Source organism: Drosophila santomea, chromosome 3L (genome assembly GCF_016746245.2).
Source record: "Drosophila santomea strain STO CAGO 1482 chromosome 3L, Prin_Dsan_1.1, whole genome shotgun sequence".
Taxonomy (NCBI): Eukaryota; Metazoa; Arthropoda; class Insecta; order Diptera; family Drosophilidae; genus Drosophila; species Drosophila santomea.
In genome coordinates this window covers 11,800,009-11,820,946 of record NC_053018.2, presented here as the reverse complement: position 1 = coordinate 11,820,946, position 20,938 = coordinate 11,800,009, and the positions used below count along the sequence as shown (strand labels likewise).

Below are 20,938 nucleotides of genomic sequence, written 5' to 3'. Positions count from 1 at the left end.
TCAATGCACCGAGCAGCGGTTAGCACAAAGCCTAATCGTAGATTTATTATTATCAAATGTGGCAGAATGTTTTCTATAAATACGAACGTTTGTGAATAAGAGTGCCACCGCACAGAAAATCCGAGGCATTACTGACGGCTGCCATCCAAGCAGCTGCCTGTAATCCTGCCCTGCTCTGCTCCTGGAATTGTCCACAGGACTCATCCAAAAATTGAGATGAAACCTGGTGGCCAAGGAGCAGAGTGAACAAGGGAATCCAAGCTAAATATGACTGCATTCTACGCGCGGCCCGAAACGAATGAAACATAAAATGCGAGACCGGTTCCTAAGTATTTCTTATCAAGTATTTCATATCATGAGTTCTTTTACTTTTCATTTACCAAGCGCGTTATAATTCTTAAAAATATATATAAAATATATATAAAATACTCTTAATGCTATAATGCAGCCATCTGCATCAAGTTGTTATTTATAAAATGGATTTATGTAATGGATGGTTATGTCCTGTGTCCTTTCAGATGTGTGCACATAACTGACATTGGCGTGGGTTACATCTCCACGATGCTCTCGCTGACCGCCCTCTTCCTGCGCTGGTGCTCCCAGGTGCGGGACTTCGGGCTGCAGCACCTGTGCTCCATGCGCAACCTGCAGGTGCTCTCCCTGGCCGGCTGTCCGCTGCTCACCTCGTCGGGTCTGTCCAGCCTGATCCAGCTGAGGCATCTGCAGGAGCTGGAACTGACCAACTGCCCGGGGGCGTCGCACGAGCTGTTTGACTACCTGAAGGAGCACCTGCCTCGCTGCCTGATCATCGAATAATCGATGGGTGGAGATGATCGGATGCACGGGGATGTGCTCCCGGAGCACTGATTTTCGGTTCGAGTATGCTAATTTGGTACACCTAACCTCCAGTCGGCAAGTTCCTCGCGTGCTATGTGACTTTAACTTTCCGTCAACACTGTACTCTATCCCTTATAGTTTTAGACTTATTTTGATTTCTGCTGTGATTTGATACGGAACTTAGTTAAGTTGATCTGTTTAAGACGAAGATGTACCACAAAAGACCCGAAGATGATATTTATTTACATGCAATACAATATGTCTAATATACATATACATAAATATATATTTATATTTATAAATATACATTATTTATATTATTGTAGTTTTTAACGAACGTTTTATTTACTACTCTCGCTGTATTTAAACATGCAGTCTACGTGTAAAATATTGAAAGAAAAGAAATGAAAAAAATGAAATGAAAAACCAAACTCAAAAAATGAAAACCAAACATTGCGCCCAAAAGACGAACAAACAACAAACAACAAATAACAATTACAAAACATACCAAGTGAATCAAAATATGCAATTAATTACATTAGTTCAAAGAAGCAAAACCACAAAGGATGAATATTTGAAAATATTTACGAGTATAGCGAAAACGTGCAAAAGTTGCCATCAGCTTTAGATTGAAATTGCAATTGAAATTTACAAATCCTAGACTTTTGCATACCCTGACCAGTGAAACCTAACTTCGATTGTACCATATGACTACTCTGTAATTAACTAACTGCTACTGAAAGTATTTTAAGGTGACATAAAGTGCACGCTACCGATGAGGTCAAAATTTAACATAATGTTTAGCAAATTGTTGTCAAATTGCAAAATGCAATTGCGAACCATAAACAATCGACTTCTGGCCGTCAAAGATACTCTATATATCTAGCTTACGTTATAGAGCCGCTCTCCTCATTAAAGTAAAACCCTCACTCAAACCTTATGTAAATGCTTTGTTTTTAACTCCAGTGTGAGAGTTTCATCCAGAACATTAAGCAAACGGAGATTGGAAACTGCAGTCTAAAAGCAACAAGAACACAACTCTACAAGTACATGATAAAATAAATAAATGGTAAAATGAATTTAATGGTGTTTTTATCAAAGCCTGAATCAAGGAAGTACAGTAGAATCTGGTTATAGCGACTTTCATGGGACCGATTACGTCGTTATCCGATTTTTTACAAAAAAATATAATTTTTCGATTTTTTGATAAAAAATAATCCGTTTTCGATAGCAGGAAAAATAGTTGTCCAAAAGTGGAATACCATACCTCGTTGAAATCGTAACCAAATTTCCTATCCACATGTGTTAAAAAAATTAAAATGTAATTTTTTTCATTTTCCGGCAATTTTGATGATGGTACCCCTTAACGAAGTATAGTATAAGTATAGTATAGTATATAGTATTAAGTATATATATCTGAGCTGCGCCTTGTGTGAACTCATAAAAACACTGTAGTCTAATCAGGCTTAGATCAAACTTTATAGTCATGACTTCATCTTAAATTGAATTCTTAACCTTAATGCTAGTGGCATCTATCATACAATGGAGTAGGCGTCAGGATCATTCTTCGCATGCGCCTTCGCCATCTTCGTCGTCGTACTCGTCGCCCTCCTCGTCGTCCTGCTCCTCATCCTTGCCCTGCTGATCCCACCAGGAGAGCACGCCTAGGCCGGATTCGTTAATGGCACCCTAAAAGAAAGAAGCACACTCTTAATACAGATCCTCCCAGGAGCGGTAAATAGCTAACAATAATCCTGTACGGCGTCTTCACTTCTTGGGAGGTAGCTGAAGCGACTGCAGAGGATGAGCTGGCTCCCTGCTGGGTCTGCGCCTCGGCTTTTGGCGGTCCAATAGGCGATGTTTCCTCGAAGATCTCCCGCGATACGCGGAACTTTATGGGTTCACCAACGTCCATGAAGAGATCGTGTTTGTCGCCGTCCTCGAGCGGATATTCCCAAACCCAGGCCTGTTCGGCCTCATCGAAACGTGAGGGATGCTGCAGGGCGGCATGCGGAATGAGGATGTCGTCGAAGAAACCCAGGGTCACATGGACGCCTTCCCGGCTGCAGTTGCGTATCTTTCCGGTAATCACGGTGCCCACCATCGGCCGGAAGACCACATACCGGAACAGCACCTCCGTGTGCGAGGCTCCGTCTCCCGGCAGGATGATCGAATCCTTCAGTGAAACAATATCCTTCAGCGCAATGCATAATCCCACGTTTAGAAGGACCTGTCGGGTAAAAAATCAGAAATCATGAGGTGCACATGGAAGTCACACTTCTCACACCTTATTGGCCAGTTTGCGGTCGATCTCGTCGCGCACGGCGTCCACCAACTTCAGATGGAACTGGTCCGGCGCAATCCTCACGTTGTCCTTCAGCTCCGCCAGCACGAACATGTCGCCAAATTGTTAAAATATTTAATTCCAAACTAATGGTCGTTCATTGTTTTGAATGTGAGTTGCAGTACCATGTGTAGACGTAGTGTGACCACATACTCATGCAACAACTACCAAAAATACTAGCTATACATTATTAGCTATTCATTTCGTAGTTCTAACATTAAAACAACAATAAAATTTGTTTGAATTTGTATTTTGTAGTAAAAAATTAAAAAACTAATATTCTGCACGATAATAAGTTCTGTTGTCCAAATGAAACACTTTCAATTTGTATTTGTACATTTGCATACTGCACATAGCCATCCCTGGAAAATACCAAAACAATGTCAACGCTTCATTCTGAATGGCATTCGCAACACGTGCGGCTGGTTGTTCAAATTAGTGAAATTCTGGGCTTTAATAAGTTTGTGTTAGTCTGGCACCGCATCAAAAGCTTTTGTCATATAAATACAACGAAGCATTTAATACTGATTAGTAACTAGTGCACACCCCGCGATGAGCAACGACAGCCACAAATACAGCGACGCCGAGGAGGACGAAGAAGATCTGCAGAGTGTAAGCAAAGTGTTGAATTTGCAATGGAATATTTCTTACACTTTCTTATTATTTAGTCCGAGTGGTCAAACGACTTCAAGAACCTCACAGTGAAGCACGAGATCTTTAAGGACATTAAACTGACGCCCAAGGAGGCGAGCGATGACCTGGCACAAGTTATAGAAACCGCCAACGAAGAGGATGAACCGGAGGACGAAGAACCCGAGGAATACGATGAAGAGGACTACGACGATGTCGGAGATGACTACGATACGTATGAGGAGGCCTACACGGGCTTTAACAAGCTCCACGTCCAGCCGCAGCTAACAAACGCCAGTGGAGGTGGCTCCGGCGGCGGCGCTGGAGGTGCATCTGGTGGCGCACAACGCGTCAGCAGCTACCAGCCAAATGAAAAGCTGCTGCGGAGATACTCTGCCCGCATTAACGTGGAGAAGTACGATCCCACCACGAATATGAGCGCGCAGGCGGCCAACCGGCTGGTGAACTTCGATCGGCGCGACAGGACACAGGTGCGTGACAAGCACGATCGAGCCACTGCGGAACAGGTGATGGATCCACGTACCCGGATGATACTCTTCAAGCTGCTGAATCGCGGTATGATACAGGAAATTAACGGCTGCATTTCCACGGGCAAAGAGGCAAATGTCTATCATGCCGTTTCCAAAAACGGTGAAGAGGAGTTCGCCATCAAGATCTACAAGACGTCCATTCTGGTCTTCAAGGACCGCGACAAATATGTGTCAGGCGAGTTCCGCTTTCGGCACGGCTACTGCAAGCACAACCCGCGCAAAATGGTGCGCACCTGGGCAGAGAAGGAGATGCGGAACTACTTGCGAATGCGCAACGCGGGCGTTCCTGTGCCGGAACCAATCCTGCTACGATCGCATGTGCTGGTCATGCGGTTCTGCGGTCGCGACGGGTGGCCGGCGCCAAAGCTCAAGGACGTTGAGCTTAGCACTTCAAAGGCGCGAGAGTTGTACAGGGACTGCGTAGTCTTAATGTGGCGCATCTACAACCAATGTCGTCTTGTGCATGCTGATCTTTCCGAGTTTAACATCCTGGTGCAGGATGGTCAGCTGGTCATTATCGATGTAAGCCAGTCGGTGGAGCACGATCATCCCCATTCCTTTGACTTCCTGCGCAAGGATTGCACAAACATATCCGAGTTTTTCCGAAAGCGAGCGGTGGCGACGATGACGGTGAAGGAGCTTTTTGATTTCATCACCGATCAGACCATAACTACAGAGAACATGGAGGAGTGCCTGGAACGCATCTCTGAGCGAATCAAGGACCGTGACTTTGACGCCATCTCGGCTCAGGAGAAGATCGATGAAGCTGTTTGGCAAAACACCTACATTCCCAAAAGGTTGGACGAGGTATGTTTGCGCAGTGATTTTAGAATTCAATATTACGTTACAAATCCGTATTCCACTTCTAGGTACGTCATTTTGAGAAAGATGTAGCCAAGGCAAAGCAAGGAGTGCAGCAAAGTCTTATCTATGGAAAGATCACTGGTCTGACTTCGGATCTGGACGTGCAGCAAAAGCCAGACGTTCTTCAATCCTCTGCCGCCAACGAGGAGGATGGCAGTGAGGCTCAAACTAGCGGCAGTGAGGACGAAGACTCGCAGGAAAACAACAACGATGAAGATGCTAGAAAGTTTAAGAATTCGGCAAGACCTCGAGAGGAGTCTCCTGAGAGTAAAAAGGCTCGCAAGAAGGCTGTCAAAGAAGCGAAAGCCGAGCAGCGCAAGGTTAAAGTGAAAAAGCACGTGAAGAAACGCAAGGAGAAAATGGGCAGCATGAAAAAATAGTTGTTTCTGAATAGCGTTAATATAGCTGTGAGTTTAAGTTTTTAATATTTTATGGAAAATGTATAACTAAGCTGCATCTTATATGATAAAATTATATAAAAGCGATGTAACTTAAGTTAACGTCATTTTTTTATGGTTATTACTATACCAATTGGCTGCGGGGATTGTCGCAGGTATATTACTAGTATTCAGTCTTATTGTATTTGTTGTAAATGTAATAGTAAAATGTCTATGGGAATCGTAGTTCCTTTAGTCGCTTTTTTCGAATCGAGATCATACGTCAGCGTTTTAAGAACCAACTAATCCATGGAGAAGCGTGAAACCGTCAATTAGGTGAAACCATTATATAGTTCGAGTTGTTACAGACCGCTTAGTTTCGTCGCAGTCTTTCCCATGACAATGTTGCCTAAAATACTTGTATTGCTTTGCACGTTTTTACCGGGAAAGATTGCGGAATCCTCGGTGAAGCCACTGCGTTACAATCTGACGATCCTTACGCGCCTGGACAGCGAAGGTGCTCGGAATCAGTTTGAGGGCATCGCCTCCATCGATATTGAAGCGACGAAATCAACTCGCTTCATCAATTTAAATTCCCGCGACTTGAATGTTTTCAGAAAGAAAACATGGCTCTTGCGCTGGGCCAGCGGCAGAAAAATTAGGGCACTCGAGCTAAAGAAAAATGATAAAGAGCCCGACGTGATTATGCTAGTATTGGAACTGCCACTCAAATTTGGCGAGACATACACACTCAACATGTTCTTCTCCGGCGATCTGGATCGGCAACAGGAATATGGCTACTTTGCGGGCCACTACGATGAGACACCGAAAGTGTTCTACTCCATGACTCACTTGGAGCCGGACTATGCGCACACCGCGTTTCCCTGCTTCAATGACCCACACTTCCGGACACCTTACCACATAACCATGGTGCACGACAGGAAATACGTTGCACTCAGCAATATGCCCCCCATAAAGGAGACGCCATAGTAATTAGATCCTCTAAAGAAACCATATTATAATACTTAACGAATGCATGTATTTGTACATTTGCAGCGACGAAATCCAAAACTATGTGTCGACGACCTTTATGGGATCACCACCGCTAGCCGCTCACCAGGTCATGTGGACACTGCACAGTCTACAGAATGTTTACAGTGGTCCTACGGCTGCGGGTGAGAATATCACCATCTGGTCACGGCCGCATCTGGCGGAGAGTCTGACGAAGGTGGCGGAAATGTCGCCCAATTTGTTTAGTAAATACGAAACCCTGTTCGCACATCCATTGCCAAAAGGACCGGACTGGGGTGGGAAACTCGATCATGTGGTGGTGCCTAGATATACGGAAATGTATAGCGGCCACGGTATGATGGTGTACGGCGAGGATAAGGTGGACTCAGGCCAAAAGGGACTGGAAAGCCTGCAGGAAATGCTGGCGGAGCTGGTGGCACGCCAATGGAATGGCCTTCTAGTGAGCCCCTCTGACATGGATGAAATGTATGTGCGGGACGGCATTAACTACTATCTGAGTTTCCATGTGATGAGCATGGAGAAGGAGGCCTATAACATGACTCAGCTTCTTAGAACGCGTCTAGATGTTCTGAATTCGGATTCCTTGGGCAAGGAAAAGTCCATAGATACCGATGTAAGGGAAGCCGGACACCAAAAATTCCGCAAAAACAAAATGTGCCTGCTCACGCACATGATAAAGGTGGCCATCGGCGATAAGTTGTTCTACAAGGCACTGCAAGAGTTCATTCGGCGATACGCAAACTCCTCCGCTTTAAGCATGGAGCTGTGGGAGGAGTTCCAGCGAGAGGCTCGCCGAAATCACCAGCTGCCTATCGGTGTGAGTTTATCCACTGTGATGGAGACATGGCTAAAGCAACCAGGTTTCCCGCTGCTCACCGTCCAGCGGAATGATGCGAGGCAGAAGGTGACCATTAGGCAGAGTCGCTATAATCAGATTAAATTGAACTTCAGTTCCAAAGACTGCTGGTGGGTTCCGGTCGTGTACATCGTCAAGAATCTTCCGCTTTCCCAGGTGGAGTGGCTTGGCTGTCAGAGACAGAAAGCCGATATATTGGAACTCGAACACATCGTTAATCCGGAAGATTGGCTGTTGTTAAACATCGATGCTGCAGCTCCACTTCGTGTCCTCTACGATTCATACAACCTGCAGCTGATCAGTAAAGCTCTGCTTGAGGATTTCAAACAGATTCCGGAGCTTAGTCGCGTCCAGTTGGTCGATGATGCCCTCAGTTTCGCCTGGTCGGGTTTGTTACCTTATGACGCCACCTTAAACCTGATCTCATATCTTTCGAAGGAGACCAGCGCTTTGGTTTGGGAAACAGCTCTTTTCCATTTGGAGAACCTACAGAGCATCATGAGAATGACTACGGGTTTTCGCATTTTTAAGGTGGGTCTTACCAAATCCGATGTAATTTTTAATCTATACCTTACCCTTTTAGCTTTTCATGCAAAAACTTATTGAGCCAGCTTTCAAAGCAACATTGAAATCCCTCCCAACCCAAACTCCCAAGGCCAGAACAAGTTCGGAAACAGCGACCTCCACAGTATCCCCGGAAACACTGACTTCCGAAATATCCCCGGAAACACCGACCCCCGAAATATACCCGGAAACACCATCCACAATATCTCCGGACACCACGAAAAGCGAAACTAAAACGGATTTGTCATTGTCGGCGCTTTTATACCTTCCGGCGTGTCAGTTCGAAGTCAAGGAATGCCTAACGGACGCACAAGAGCGATTTCAGTCGGCGATGGAGCAGAAGTCCAGCTCCTCCATTCCGGAGGAGATTCGGGAAACGGTGCTCTGCAGGGGCATTCGCAACGGCTTGGAGGAACATTGGATAATGGTGCGGGACATGTACTTCGAGGCCGAGAATGAGAATGAGAAGCGCATCCTGCTGAATTCCCTCAGCTGCACCACGGAGTATTGGGCGATGCAGAAGCTGCTCAGCTGGGCCCTAGACCCAGAAAAGGTTCCAAGCACGCTGACTGCCGGTCTCCTGATCTCCGTATTACGATCCTCGTTGGGCTACTTTGTGGGCAAACAGTTTCTCATCGACAACACCGAGGAAATCCTGCTCCGGTGAGTATTCAAAAACTACTAAGATGACTTCAAAAAACTAACCATATTAACATCTCCAGCAAGGATCTTAAATCAATTCTGAGTCCATTTATCAATGCGATGACTACCAAAGCTGAATTTTTGGAAATGAAAACTCATTTGCACAAGAACCTTCCATCCGCAATGAGTTCCAGCATAGAATCCATGTTGGAACCTGCCTTAGACAGAGTGATTTGGCGAAGTACGTTGTACTTTGATCTGCTTAAAGCCATTCGAGATCTTACTCTGGAGGATGGTCCAAAGAACAGCGCTGTTGCCTCATCATAATTGTAACATCAATAAAAATACAAGGCATATAAATCTTGAATTGTCAACATTTTGGTTTTATTCTTCACAATTCGAACCACAAAAAATGTAAAAAATTTGCTCGCCTCCTGTCTGCAAACAATTTGGGGATTGTCGTGTCATTTTGATTTTACCGAAAATGTTATTATATACATTTGGCCAATCTGAATTGATTTGTTCCTTTTATTTCCTTTATGTACTATGCAGATAATTTGGCTTTTAAAGGCATTCGTGTGTGTGAACTATATACTAACTTAAACTATCTTATGTCTATGTTAACCTTTGTTCTTTTCAGGGGAATGGTGCATAAGTATGTACAGGAAGTATCTATCTGTCTGTTTAAAATCGAACATCACAGCATTGACATTGCCTAAAGCTAGGGATAAGATTCATCTGGAGTATTAATTACAAAAATCAGGCAGAGCATCGCTTTCGCAGGCTGATGTACATCATCACCCGGAAGAACAGCATCAGCATGGCCAGCAGTCCGAACTGATGGAGCATCGACACCTTTTCCACATCCAAAAATTTGAGCAGCACGCGCGGATCGCTAAAATGACAGTATATCGCATCGCAGTCGAGTTCCTCTCGCTGAAATCCGAAGACGGCCAAAACCAGAGACACTACGCCCACACGCACATAGCTGAACTTCATCAGCAGTTGCATTCCGCCGGATATCTGCGGTGCAAAGTCGAAGCCGTAGACCGCCAGTCCCATCAGAGGAGCTATGATCATCGGACCCACCACACTGCCATTCTGCAATCACATTGAAGTGGTTTAGCCCAAAAGTATACCTCAGATGCGGTTAGGAAGCTCACCGTGATGCTGAAGGTGGCTCCAATGGCCAGGCCCATGCCCTCGGCCACCAAGGAGATCATCAGGCCCACAGCCACAAAAATGCCAAAGCGCCAGAACTGTTGGGGCAATCCGGACATCCAGTACGTGACCGCCATGAAGGTGATGTTGAGTAGCACTTGGAGTGGCAGTCGCGACACTGTGAGCGCCATGTAGTACGGCGTAAGGGTGTACCAACGATTGAAGGTCTCCTTCTTGACCACCTTCACCTCAGCGGGATCTGCAGGATAATTTCAGGCTTAAGTATACACACAGTACAAAATAGGAACGGAATCACTTACAGCTTAGAATGGGCACCATCACCTGGGTGTACACGATCATGAGGACGGCGCCGATGCAGAATTTCAGATGATCGAACATCCGACCACCTTGGTTGCCCAGTTGGAAGAATATGAGGCCAAAGAACAGGCCGCACAACAGGTGATGGAACAGCTGGATTGTCAGGGCCAAACGAGCACGAGTTATCCTCAGTAGCATTACCCGCATGAGGACTGTAAACTGACGCAGCCCAGATATATCCCGCCGATCCGTGTGGAGGCGTTTCGAGAAGGCCTTCACCTGCTCCAGCAGAGCACTGGTACCTCCAATCAGAGTTCCATCCGTGGAGGCGGCACTGCCGGCGAAGAAGGCGGGCAGAAATGGACGCTTCTGTTGCTCCAAGAACATCGTGGTGACCGCCTGCTGAGGCGCCAATTGATCCGACTGACTGGCCACGTAGATCAGCTTTCCATTCTCGGTTAGGTCGCTGAGTGCCGGCACCAAGTGTCCATCCTCGGCATCCACCAGCTCAATAACTGCAACGAAGAAGTAATCCTATTAAGTATATACTCTCTTATGAAATTAGGTGGCCACACTCACTGTAATCCGAGGGACTGTAGTGCCTGGGGCAGTCGAGCTGGGCCAATCGCAGGAAGGGAATGGTGGCTCTGGGACTGCCTTGGTAGACGCACTGGCCCTTGGCCAGGACGTAGATGCTATCGAAGTAGTTGTATATCGTGGCCGAGGGCTGGTGGATGGTGCAAACTATGGTGCGACCCTGTTGGGCCATCGCCTGCAGCATTCGGATGCATTGGGCCGCCGTCACCTCGTCCAGCCCACTGGTTGGTTCGTCCAGGAAGAAGATGTTGGGATTGTCCACCAGCTCCAGGGCGATGGACAATCGCTTCCGCTCACCGCCACTCAGCTTTTCCGCCGTCACATTGCGGCGGTGATTCAAGTGCAGATTCTCCAGGATGTCTGTCATGATTTCGGCCTTTTTGTTGCGATTCTTCAGCTTGAGATCGCAGGCGAGATTCATTAGCTCCTCCACAGTCAGCAGGGTCTGGTGGTGGTCGTCCTGCGTGATGTAGCAGGCGTTGTCCCTCTTCATCTTGATGTTTCCTGTGACTCCGTCGCGTCTGAAAATCATTAAAAGTTAGATCAAGCTATTATTTTTACATCCAACAAAGAAATTTATTTCCCATTATTTTCTTATCGTTCCCCTTTTTCCGGTTATAAACTAATTTTACGACGAACATAATGCGAACATGATCTCCAAGCGAATCAACCTTTCCAACATCATTATTTCGAAAACATCGTTTCGTGACTTTGCAGACTATGAAGCTAATTCTGTAAATTTCCGTTGTATTTTGAGGAAGCATCTGATTCATGCAAATCTACGACATTTGTTTTGAAGGCAAAGTCTGTTTTGATCCAGAATGAATTCATAATAGTGGAGATGTTTGTTTACTTATGCTTATCTGAAGTCCCCCGCCTAAAATCTGCAGAGCCCTGTAGTTATTTCGCATTTGAGTCGGAATAAAGTCCGCATTTAATCGCCAGTCTTTCAGTGAAACATAGAACCGGTTAGGTTTATATGGCTTTTGTTTTGTTACACTTAAAACATAACAACCAATGCAGTCGAGTTTGGTTTGGCTGATTGTTCTCACCTGAAACCCGAAATCGCATTAAGCAAACTGCTTTTTCCGGCTCCCGAGGGTCCCATGATTGCCGATAGTTGACCATTCCGGAAACTGCCGCTCACTCCATTCAGAATTCGACGTTCTCCGCTTACGCGCCCTAAAAATAGAATAATAATGGAAATAACTTGAGTAAAATACACATTGAAAATTATACTATTAAGAATGAAATATGCTAAACATCTTTTAAAATATTCAAGTGCTTAATGAGTCATAGAACAATAAACTAATATATTCCAGCTATTACGTATGAAAGCTTGTGATTCTGGTTAATCTCGGATTTGTCGGATTTGCTTATAAGACAGATGAAACAATCAAGATTGGGACATGACATAAAACTAAATAAATCGAGTTTCATTTTTAATGGTTGAGCATAGTGAACTGGGAAAATCACTTTCATTGAATGGGCAAACATGGCTCAGAACAGCTGAGAATCCAGTTAAATATTTTTAATAATTTTCATGGCAGCCACAGCGGAAAGCTACCGTAGATGAGAAATGACAGGCTTGAGAAGAATTCATGACTGGCAGAAACGAAACCAGCTTCCGCCCTGTCTGTCTGCCAAATTCCAAAGGTCTGCCCGAACTCCACAATTACAGGTGTTCGCACGGGCATAATTTATTCCAATTCAAATTCGTCTTGGGTGTGGAAAAATCCGTAACAGCGGTACCATTTTAAGACCAGAAATCGTTGTTCACAAGTAACCAATTTATTTATAAACTCTCCAGACAAATGCGAACCTGACCTGCATTCTTCGCGATCTGTCATCTCATTCTCGATTAAGTTAATATGTGCCAATGCCAACGGTGTTCTTATCAGCAGTGCAGCTGGGCTATAATACAGGGTATTACCGAAGGTCGTAATCAAGCTTCACAATCAATAATTGGTTCTTCGGATTTGCTTGTGTTTTCAGTTTTCATGGACAGAAGGTACAACAGGGCGGATGCTTAATGAGAAAGATTGGTTTGTCTTCGACTCACTTGATCATTGAGGTTACAGATTAATCTTTTAAATGCACTTGATTCTAGAAAGTAACGTTGCGAACAATTGCCAAGCTTATCATTAAGTTCAGTTACATATTGCTGAAAGTCAATGTCTGTCTGGGAATATGCTAAGCATCGATTTATGTTGATAACAACACACATGAGTTTGATTTAAATTTTAAATAAAAATCTGCAACTTCGGAGTCTTTGCATTACTGACACACATATGTAAATGAAAACACGCTACTAGTCCATATTTGACCCAGTTTTTACAGAACCAGTGACCAATTAAAATTCATTGCACAACTGAAACTGAATCGCGGTTTGCGAAGCAATTCAAGAAGGTCACTGACAACTCGGAGTCTGTCGATAATCTTATTATCAGCGAGTGTTTACAAGCGACCGGTGCCCATATCAATTAGCCCCATATCAATTAGCCGCCGCCTTTCGAGCACGCCTCTAAACCATTCTGGCCACCACGTTCTGAGCACGCGCAGCTGCCAAATAACGTAAATCATTAAAAAGCCGAAAAAAAATGCTGTCAGCAAACCGGCGAGCAACAATCAACAGTACGTTGGCTTGGCTGATTTATCGTACCGCTGCCCCTCCTCAAACATTGTAAACCGCTGCTCCCACGATTCTACGTGAGTCACATAATGAGGCGTGACAATTTGCTGTGGAAATTATCGCAATGGATATGATACGGAAAGTCGCTGCTCTAATGTATTTAGACCGCAAAAGTCGTGTCATTGTAACTTCATTGTTTGTGGTTGGGTTTTTGAGATATAACTAACTAATTGATGCTGAAAAGTGATTCAGATAGACCCGAACTTCCTGCTGGAACTGTAAACAAGCCAAGAAAACCTTGTTTAAGTGAAAAATATTCAAAAATGCATAATCCAAATTCCGAGCCATAACTGAACTGCGCCTCAAACAAACACGTTTCTCAATTGGCGCAACGAATCTCTGAATTTTAGCCAGATCGATTGTGGACCCACCTTTTGGGGCACTGGGAGGACAGATGGGGGGCAGTGCTCCGTGGGACAAGTTCGCTAATTGATGCAATTGAATCGCCTGTGGCTAATTAACACAATTCCATTAGCATGCCAGTAGCGTTTGGTGCGCCAAATGCGACTTATAATGCAGCACCACTCACTACCAACCATTGAAATGGGATCTGTCCCATTGCCTGGAATCGATTATCTTCGATCTGTTATGCCATAGCAGCCACTCCAAGCCCTTCTGAATCATTAAACTTATATAATGCTGCTTGCAACAAATTGCACGTTTGAATAATTCATCTTTAAGCAAGGTGTTCTAAGCTGACAGGTCGAAAGGTGCCTTATTCAGAAATGATTTATTTAACCAGATGCAGTCTACTAACAGAACTTTATAGCTATGAATTAAGAAGGGATGTAGTTTAACTCAGAGCTGTGCAGTTAATTATATTAACAGAAATGCAGAACTAAAGATTCATTCAATTTAATTGACTACTTAAGTTAAACTGAACCCCTTTGGTTGAACAAACCCGGACATTGACTGGCTGACTAATCCCAAATTGCCCTGCTGACTTGGAATGGAAAAGCGCACTCCATGTCGCGGAACTCAGAAAAAACACAAATAAAATAGAAAACGTGTCCCAGCTCGACGACTTTTGGAGGGGAAAATTATTCAATCAATGTTGGGCAATTTTCGCTTTTCACTGTGCGCCAACATAATATTGCTGTTGTAGTTGCAATTGTTGCTGTTGCTGCTGCTGCTGGTGACGATCATCATCACGATGATGATAATGATGATGATGGTCAGGATGATGATGACAGTGAGAATAATGATGCTGATGATGAGGTTGTGGATGTGGATGTTTTGGTCGCCAACTACTGTAGTTTCCATTGATGCGGGGCACACACATCGAGGAAGTCGCAATGTATCTGCGATGTGTGAATATGTGTACTTATGCATGTGGCGAGATAAATATGTACACAAAACATTAGGCTCACATACTGACTTCTGGGTGAATATTTACTCAAACAGTGGGTTATAAAGCACAAAAACAACGTGTTTGCTTAACCCACTGCAGAGTATCGAAGTTTTACAGATATAACCAATTTTCCTTTGGTTATGATTTGGTATTTATTATTAGGGTTTATACAAAAAATACAAAAATATTGTGAAAATCCAACTAGTTATATATTCATAGGAAGCACTGTTCTCGCGCTTATCGTTCGTTATTATATTCCACATGGCAACCACATTTGGCGACATCTCGCTGCTGACTGTGAGTTGCACGTTGCACATGGCGTATGAGCAATAATTAATCAGCAGTCGTACTTGAGTTTGACTCTGCAATGAGGAAGCTCAACTTCAGGCTGTGAGTAGCTAAGTTATTGGTGAGCAGTCTAGTAAGCATTTCCTCTTCTGCTGAAAGCATGCCAAAAACAGGCAATTAAACTCTTGATTGAGTTAACAAGTGGCTGACAAATGCCCTATGGCCAACACACTTCTTACAGATTGAAATTCAAATGGCAATTGCAATGGCGAGACTATATTTCCAAGGGCATATTGAATGGAATAGTGCTAATATTATGGATTGCTTTCTAGATTTTTGATTATATTAGTGTCGTTCTTTTAAATATTTATACTAGAATAAAATGCTAAGTGCTTTACAAAGTAGCAATCCAACGATTACTGAGTGGATTGCACTACGGTCCAGTACTTATTGAATAAATTAGGCACAACAAATCAAGTGCATTCTAGCACTTTTAGATTAACAAGTATTAAAATGGCTAATAAATTACTAAACTGGGCTATAATAATTTTGTACCCATGTTTATCTATATTTTCGTTGTGTGTAAGATTGAATATTGCAAATGAGAAAGCAACAAAATTACACTACTTAGTGTTAAAATCTATTAAAATTATGCATAAGAAGAAGACCCTTTAAAACTACTTCTTTTTAGATGATCCTATGATCTTAGTTATTCTTTCCCGATTGCGAAATGTTTTGAGTTTGAAAAGTGATTCCATTCCAGCAGTGGGCAGACCTAGTTCCATTCTTTCGGTTCAGTCAACCAAAATGAACTTGAGGTTCTGCCAAATGCATTATATTATTCAATCCATTCGATTTTGTGTCAATGGCATTCATGGCCGGAGAATGCGCACTTAAGTTTGAACTTTCACCCAAACTCGTTTGGCACCACACCAAAAGAAGGGGTTGTGGCCATAAACGTGGCCAGAACGTCAACCATTTCAGCCAAGTGTGTCGAATGTAATTCGGAATGAGACCCCTGAGCAAATGTAACCAGTTGAGCAATTGACATTAGAAATAAAGGCAAGGAAAAGGGCACAAGAGCCAACCAGAGCCAACCAGCTGGCCCCCACAAGTTGTTGATTATGGAGCAGTTGCCACTTGTCCAGACAACTACTTGGCCATAAGACGACCATTACCTCCGATGTCGCAGAAATATTGCACAAAGCTCATAAACAAAGTCAACGCAGATGCCCAGATATACAACGATGCAAAAAAAAAAGTGTGCAATACAAATATTTAACATTTTGCAGACGCAAACCATGAAGGACTAGTGTAGTCATCACATATTAACACATTTATTTTAGGCAAAATTATGAGTTAACCTATTAAACTAAATATGATCTAAGGAGATACTTCTATTAACCAACACGCCAATAAAAGCTAGCATAAAATGAGCTAAAAGCTAAAATTTGAATGACCTAGTGGTTGAGATTATTTCAACTTAATCACCTAACACATGGCGATCAACCCTCTGAACTAATAAAAGATATATATACATATATTTTGTTTCAGTATTCAACAAGATGAATTAGCTAATGTAAAATACTATCTGGATATTAGTAAGAGATAAGTATATATACTAAGCAAAAGTATATGTCACATAACCCATACATTATACAGTACCTAAAGGGAAAAATGGTGTTTCTGATTGAATAATGCATTCTAAATACCTTTGAATAATTACATGTTATATGAGAGATATATGAATAAGATGATGTGACTCACAGAAGTTCTTTCGCTCCTTGACGGTGTAGTACACATCTTGGAATTCCACATCTTTGGACTGCTTGGCGAGTAGGTTCTGCGACTGATCCATGGCGGGTGCTGATGGATTGGTTTATCGTTTTTTAATGCCGCTTTCAAAAGCTCATATATTAATGTGCGACGCGGGTGGCAAGGGTGGCTTTGGTGGCTCTGGTGGCTCCGATGGCTCTGGTGGCTCTGTTGGCTGCCCGGCTTTCCACTGACGGATTCAGATACGTACTACAAGTACGCTCGCTCGCATCTAGATACGTGTGCTGGCTGCCGAATGTGTCATTACCTACCGCACCAAAGTCGGAATTGGAATGGGAATGTAGAATTTGTGCTGGATCTCTGGCTGCGCGGCGCGGTTATTTATTTATATATTTATATTTTTTACACTCGTTTCTCTTTTTTTGTTGTACTTTTGCCAGCTTCGCGATTATTGTAGTTGTATTTTTTATTTATTTTTCCATCTGACTTTTGATTTTGTTATTGTTCCTCTTTATGCACGCATGGCCGTGTGATTGCAGATTTATTACCCGTTTTGTTTTGATCGCACTGGCGTCTTACGCGCTGCAAATAAAAAATTAATCATTATAGATTTTGACATGTGTGCGAAAATATAGCATGGCAAAAACTAAAAAGCAAAAGGAAAGCATATGCCGATTATCAACTTTTATGGCGGCCTTGAGTTCCGCACCTCAAACGCAATCTGATAAAGGTTTTTTTCGGGCTGAATCTAACTGCATGTATGTTTGCACAATTTAATCTTTATGATATAATATTCTTCTGAGAAAGTTTTAACTTGAACTTGAATTGTATGCAAATACCAGCGATCTTTTTCAAGTTCAAGTTTTTCAATTACCCACCAGATCGCCATATACCAATCGTAAAAGTCAGGAAAAACTTGTTCCCTAGTTAGAATACGACGTAATGTAGCTGATTAGCATTAAGCATACTGCATATCCACTGTTTATAACTTTTAAATCCCTTAAAAAAAAAAAGAAAAGAAATGCGTCAAACACTCAAAGAACCGGCTTAATCGCAGAAATAATTTCGCTTGCATATGTCATTGTATATAGAGTTAATAGTATGGAAACGACAAAGAAGTCAATTAATAACCAGATGATTATCGAAAAAAGTGATCTTACCATGCAGCGAAAGCTTTACATTCCCTTCTTTATCATATCGTAAAAAAAAATAAATAGCATAGTGAAGTAACAAATAGTGAATTAACAAATTATAGGTGTCATTTGGTTGCACCTGTATATAAACTAAAGATATTATTGTATACATATTATATATATATAATATATACATATTATATATGTATACTAGAACAAGTTGTTCTTAAAATGATTGGAGAACTTAATGGCTAAGGTTTTATGAAAGACTATAAATAATTAAGTTATACCAAAACTGGTTAGAATTATTTCAAAAGGCATTTGATAGGGTATTATTATAATCCACAACTAACAAGTTCTGAAAAGTGACAGGCGAATCACGAACGATTCGCTGCTTTCTGGGTGGAAATCGCAGATTTAGCACGTTTTCACACTTGCAATTCGCTTCGCCAGAATAAATTAAACAATTACTTTTAACTTGCACAAAATAAAATTTAATTCCATTTACTGTCTCGCCGCTGACAGGCAACTTCGTCAGCACTTGATATAAGATTTTAATATCATCTGTCAGGTATTAAATCGTGTTACTAGCGTATAAATTAGTAATGAGTTATTATTTATCTAAAACATTCCAAGTAGCTTAGAATCTGCTCCTGTTTGGTGGGTAAACATACATACTTTGAAAACTTTTGGTCGCCAAAATCGAAATGGTTTTGTCTTATTTACTTATTTAATGCTTTCGGCGCCGTCTGTATATTCGATATTCCCAGGCGCCCACTGGCTAAATGCAAAACCAGAAAACCCGTTTCGGTTTCTGGAGAAGAAGCCATTCGAGATCAGAACCTGGAAAGCTGAGGGATACAAACAAAGAAGAGCTAAAAAGTGCATCCCAAGTTACACTGAATCGCAACGAGGAAATAACCAATGTGTTGATTCGAGATTAGCTAATTGAAAGCTTAAATATGCATGCCAGTCTACCCGCGGCTCAACTTATGCTAATTTCCCGTCGACTGTCAGATTTAAATTCTATTCCATGTGTTGTAGTCCGTGACGTCAGGTGGCACATCGAATTGCCGTGACCTTTGACCTCAGAAAGCGCCCTTAGCATACCGAAAAATTGACTAAAACAAGTCTTGAGGTACCCACTAAATCATCAATTGGATACAAATAAATCGCCAATTCCTGACAGACAACTAATCGTTTAAAAAACTCGAAATGTGTTCAGAACACAGACGTCATTAGCAGCCACAAAAAGCGTCGAAATTAATTAACGTTCTTAGTCAGATTTCAATGTTTTTGGCAATTATTACTTTAGTGCTTGAGGTGATCGATTTTGTTTTCTTTATGTGGTATATAATAATATATTATAAGGGTATTCCTAAACAGGCTTATTAAACACCTCGTATGTCCAATTAAGGATGGTGCGTTATAATTCTCCTTAAATAATATTAATAATTGGATTGTAATCATGTCACGTAGAAGCGCAGTCCATACACTTGAACAATTAACCAAGAAACGCATGTACTTTGCGCAAAGTGATTAATCGCTTGTTTACTTTTAATTACTCATTGGAGTCATAGGTCAGTGACAACAAAAATAAATAGATATGCAAGAAGCTAAATGAGGGAAAATCATTATTGACTTTGTTAATTCTAAGTTGAATAGTAAAACAATCTGCATAATTTAACTTATTCAAGCTAAGAAATTAATTTGCTTTATTCTTGCTTATCTAAAAAAGGGAATTGAAGTTAACTGAGACTAAATTTCAGTTTCAGGTTTAGAAGTGCTTGCTTTGCAAATATCGAATATTATTCAACAATAGTGATATTATAATAAATAGCCATTTGAAACGGTTGCAACAAGAATTTATAATAAATATTCTATCATTAAATTTCTCTGCTTTGATTTTTGTTTCGATTGCACTTCAAAATGCAATACAAACGAGAAAACTAATCAGCTTAAAGAATTCGCTGTTTTCAGATAAGTTACGATCGTTGAAATTTCTGCTAAGTGAAACTTGACAAATTAATTGCTAGTTCACAGTATGCAATGTGGATTTGGGTGAACATATAGATTATTTTATTTCTTGTGGCATTGTTGCACGTCCATCCAACTGGGCACAAACACAATACAAAAGGCTCCCCTTTGTGGACGGAGCCAATCCAAAACAAAGCACGTAAATAAACTAGACCGCAATGAAATTGACTTGCTGACGAAAAAAGATTTAATTGGCATATGCACTAAAGATTAGATAGCATTGATTTTTTTTAGATCACTCCTTACATTGGCTTTGCTTATATAATGCTTTTCAAATTTCCCCGCGAAAAGTTAACTGAAATTAACCGAGGACAAAACGACGCGAACGAATATTTTAGAAGAGCTGGCGAAATCACGTCCACTCTCGGCGGCGGCGTGAAAACAACTGAACAGACGCTTGGTGGGCACTTGGAGTCGCAGTCTAACGGGTTCCCCAAGTGCCAGTGGATGGTCGCAGTACTGAGCGGGAGTTGAGTCTTACGTCTGTGGATCAGTAAATTAGCACTCATCAAAAACAACATAAATATGAATTAGATAAAACATACAACTAAATTGGGAACGCAATTACTAGCCTAAGTAGTTTGTATAATTAATAATTGTAGTCTATAAGATTTCTATGAGCATAAGCAAGCCGTTTATTTTGTAGTACTATGTAAACAATAATAACTAATTCACAATCATATAAAATACTTTAAAACAATTTAGTAACAAGGAAAGATTGTGCAAAATGTTGTACAAAGTTTATTACCTAGTAAATAATTAATAAACATACATATGTATACGTATTTAATCCTTAGAAGCATTAAGTATTGAACCATTCGGTCAATTAAAAAATAAAAGCACATTTAATTCTTGAACAACGCAATTTTATGTTTCAACAACATATCA

General features: G+C 41.9%; 5 protein-coding genes and 1 long non-coding RNA gene across 9 annotated transcripts in view; 4 read left to right on the top strand and 2 right to left on the bottom strand.

The window, feature by feature from the left end:
- LOC120448338 (F-box/LRR-repeat protein 16) overlaps positions 1 to 2,125 on the top strand; it is a 30,816-nt gene extending 28,691 nt beyond the window's left edge. Inside the window, exons 5-6 of one of the 4 annotated variants that reach the window (XR_005616093.2) lie at positions 519 to 912; positions 976 to 2,125. Coding sequence is in view for 3 of the 4 variants with exons in the window: in XM_039630299.2 (XP_039486233.1) it covers positions 519 to 816 (298 nt within the window). In the remaining variant the exon portion in view is untranslated. Of the gene's footprint in view, positions 1 to 518 lie in introns of all 4 variants that reach the window. The other 3 variants (XM_039630299.2, XM_039630298.2, XM_039630300.2) reach the window with 3 other exon arrangements.
- A 169-nt stretch (positions 2,126 to 2,294) lies between these two features.
- On the bottom strand, positions 2,295 to 3,324 carry LOC120448339 (DNA-directed RNA polymerase III subunit RPC8). The gene is made up of 3 exons (XM_039630302.1): positions 3,125 to 3,324; positions 2,585 to 3,067; positions 2,295 to 2,526 (listed from the first exon to the last, which is right to left on the bottom strand). Exons 1-3 carry the CDS (start codon positions 3,233 to 3,235, stop codon positions 2,398 to 2,400), a joined length of 723 nt encoding a protein of 240 aa, XP_039486236.1. The 5' UTR covers positions 3,236 to 3,324; the 3' UTR covers positions 2,295 to 2,397.
- A 249-nt stretch (positions 3,325 to 3,573) lies between these two features.
- Positions 3,574 to 5,721, top strand: LOC120449481 (serine/threonine-protein kinase RIO1). The gene is made up of 3 exons (XM_039631957.2): positions 3,574 to 3,793; positions 3,850 to 5,169; positions 5,232 to 5,721. Exons 1-3 carry the CDS (start codon positions 3,734 to 3,736, stop codon positions 5,604 to 5,606), a joined length of 1,755 nt encoding a protein of 584 aa, XP_039487891.1. The 5' UTR covers positions 3,574 to 3,733; the 3' UTR covers positions 5,607 to 5,721.
- A 239-nt stretch (positions 5,722 to 5,960) lies between these two features.
- On the top strand, positions 5,961 to 9,066 carry LOC120448931 (aminopeptidase Q). Its single transcript, XM_039631168.2, has 4 exons — positions 5,961 to 6,592; positions 6,660 to 8,022; positions 8,075 to 8,718; positions 8,778 to 9,066. The coding sequence occupies exons 1-4, from the start codon at positions 6,000 to 6,002 to the stop codon at positions 9,022 to 9,024; spliced, it is 2,847 nt and encodes a 948-aa protein (XP_039487102.1). The 5' UTR covers positions 5,961 to 5,999; the 3' UTR covers positions 9,025 to 9,066.
- On the bottom strand, positions 9,060 to 20,451 carry LOC120448932 (ATP-binding cassette sub-family G member 1). The gene is made up of 7 exons (XM_039631169.2): positions 20,297 to 20,451; positions 16,872 to 17,462; positions 11,826 to 11,955; positions 10,756 to 11,294; positions 10,179 to 10,691; positions 9,861 to 10,117; positions 9,060 to 9,798 (listed from the first exon to the last, which is right to left on the bottom strand). Exons 2-7 carry the CDS (start codon positions 16,960 to 16,962, stop codon positions 9,457 to 9,459), a joined length of 1,872 nt encoding a protein of 623 aa, XP_039487103.1. The 5' UTR covers positions 16,963 to 17,462; positions 20,297 to 20,451; the 3' UTR covers positions 9,060 to 9,456.
- On the top strand, positions 18,529 to 19,404 carry LOC120448933. Its single transcript, XR_005616162.1, has 3 exons — positions 18,529 to 18,584; positions 18,653 to 18,673; positions 18,784 to 19,404. It is a non-coding gene; the product is annotated as an uncharacterized LOC120448933 (long non-coding RNA).
- Positions 20,452 to 20,938: the final 487 nt, after the last annotated feature.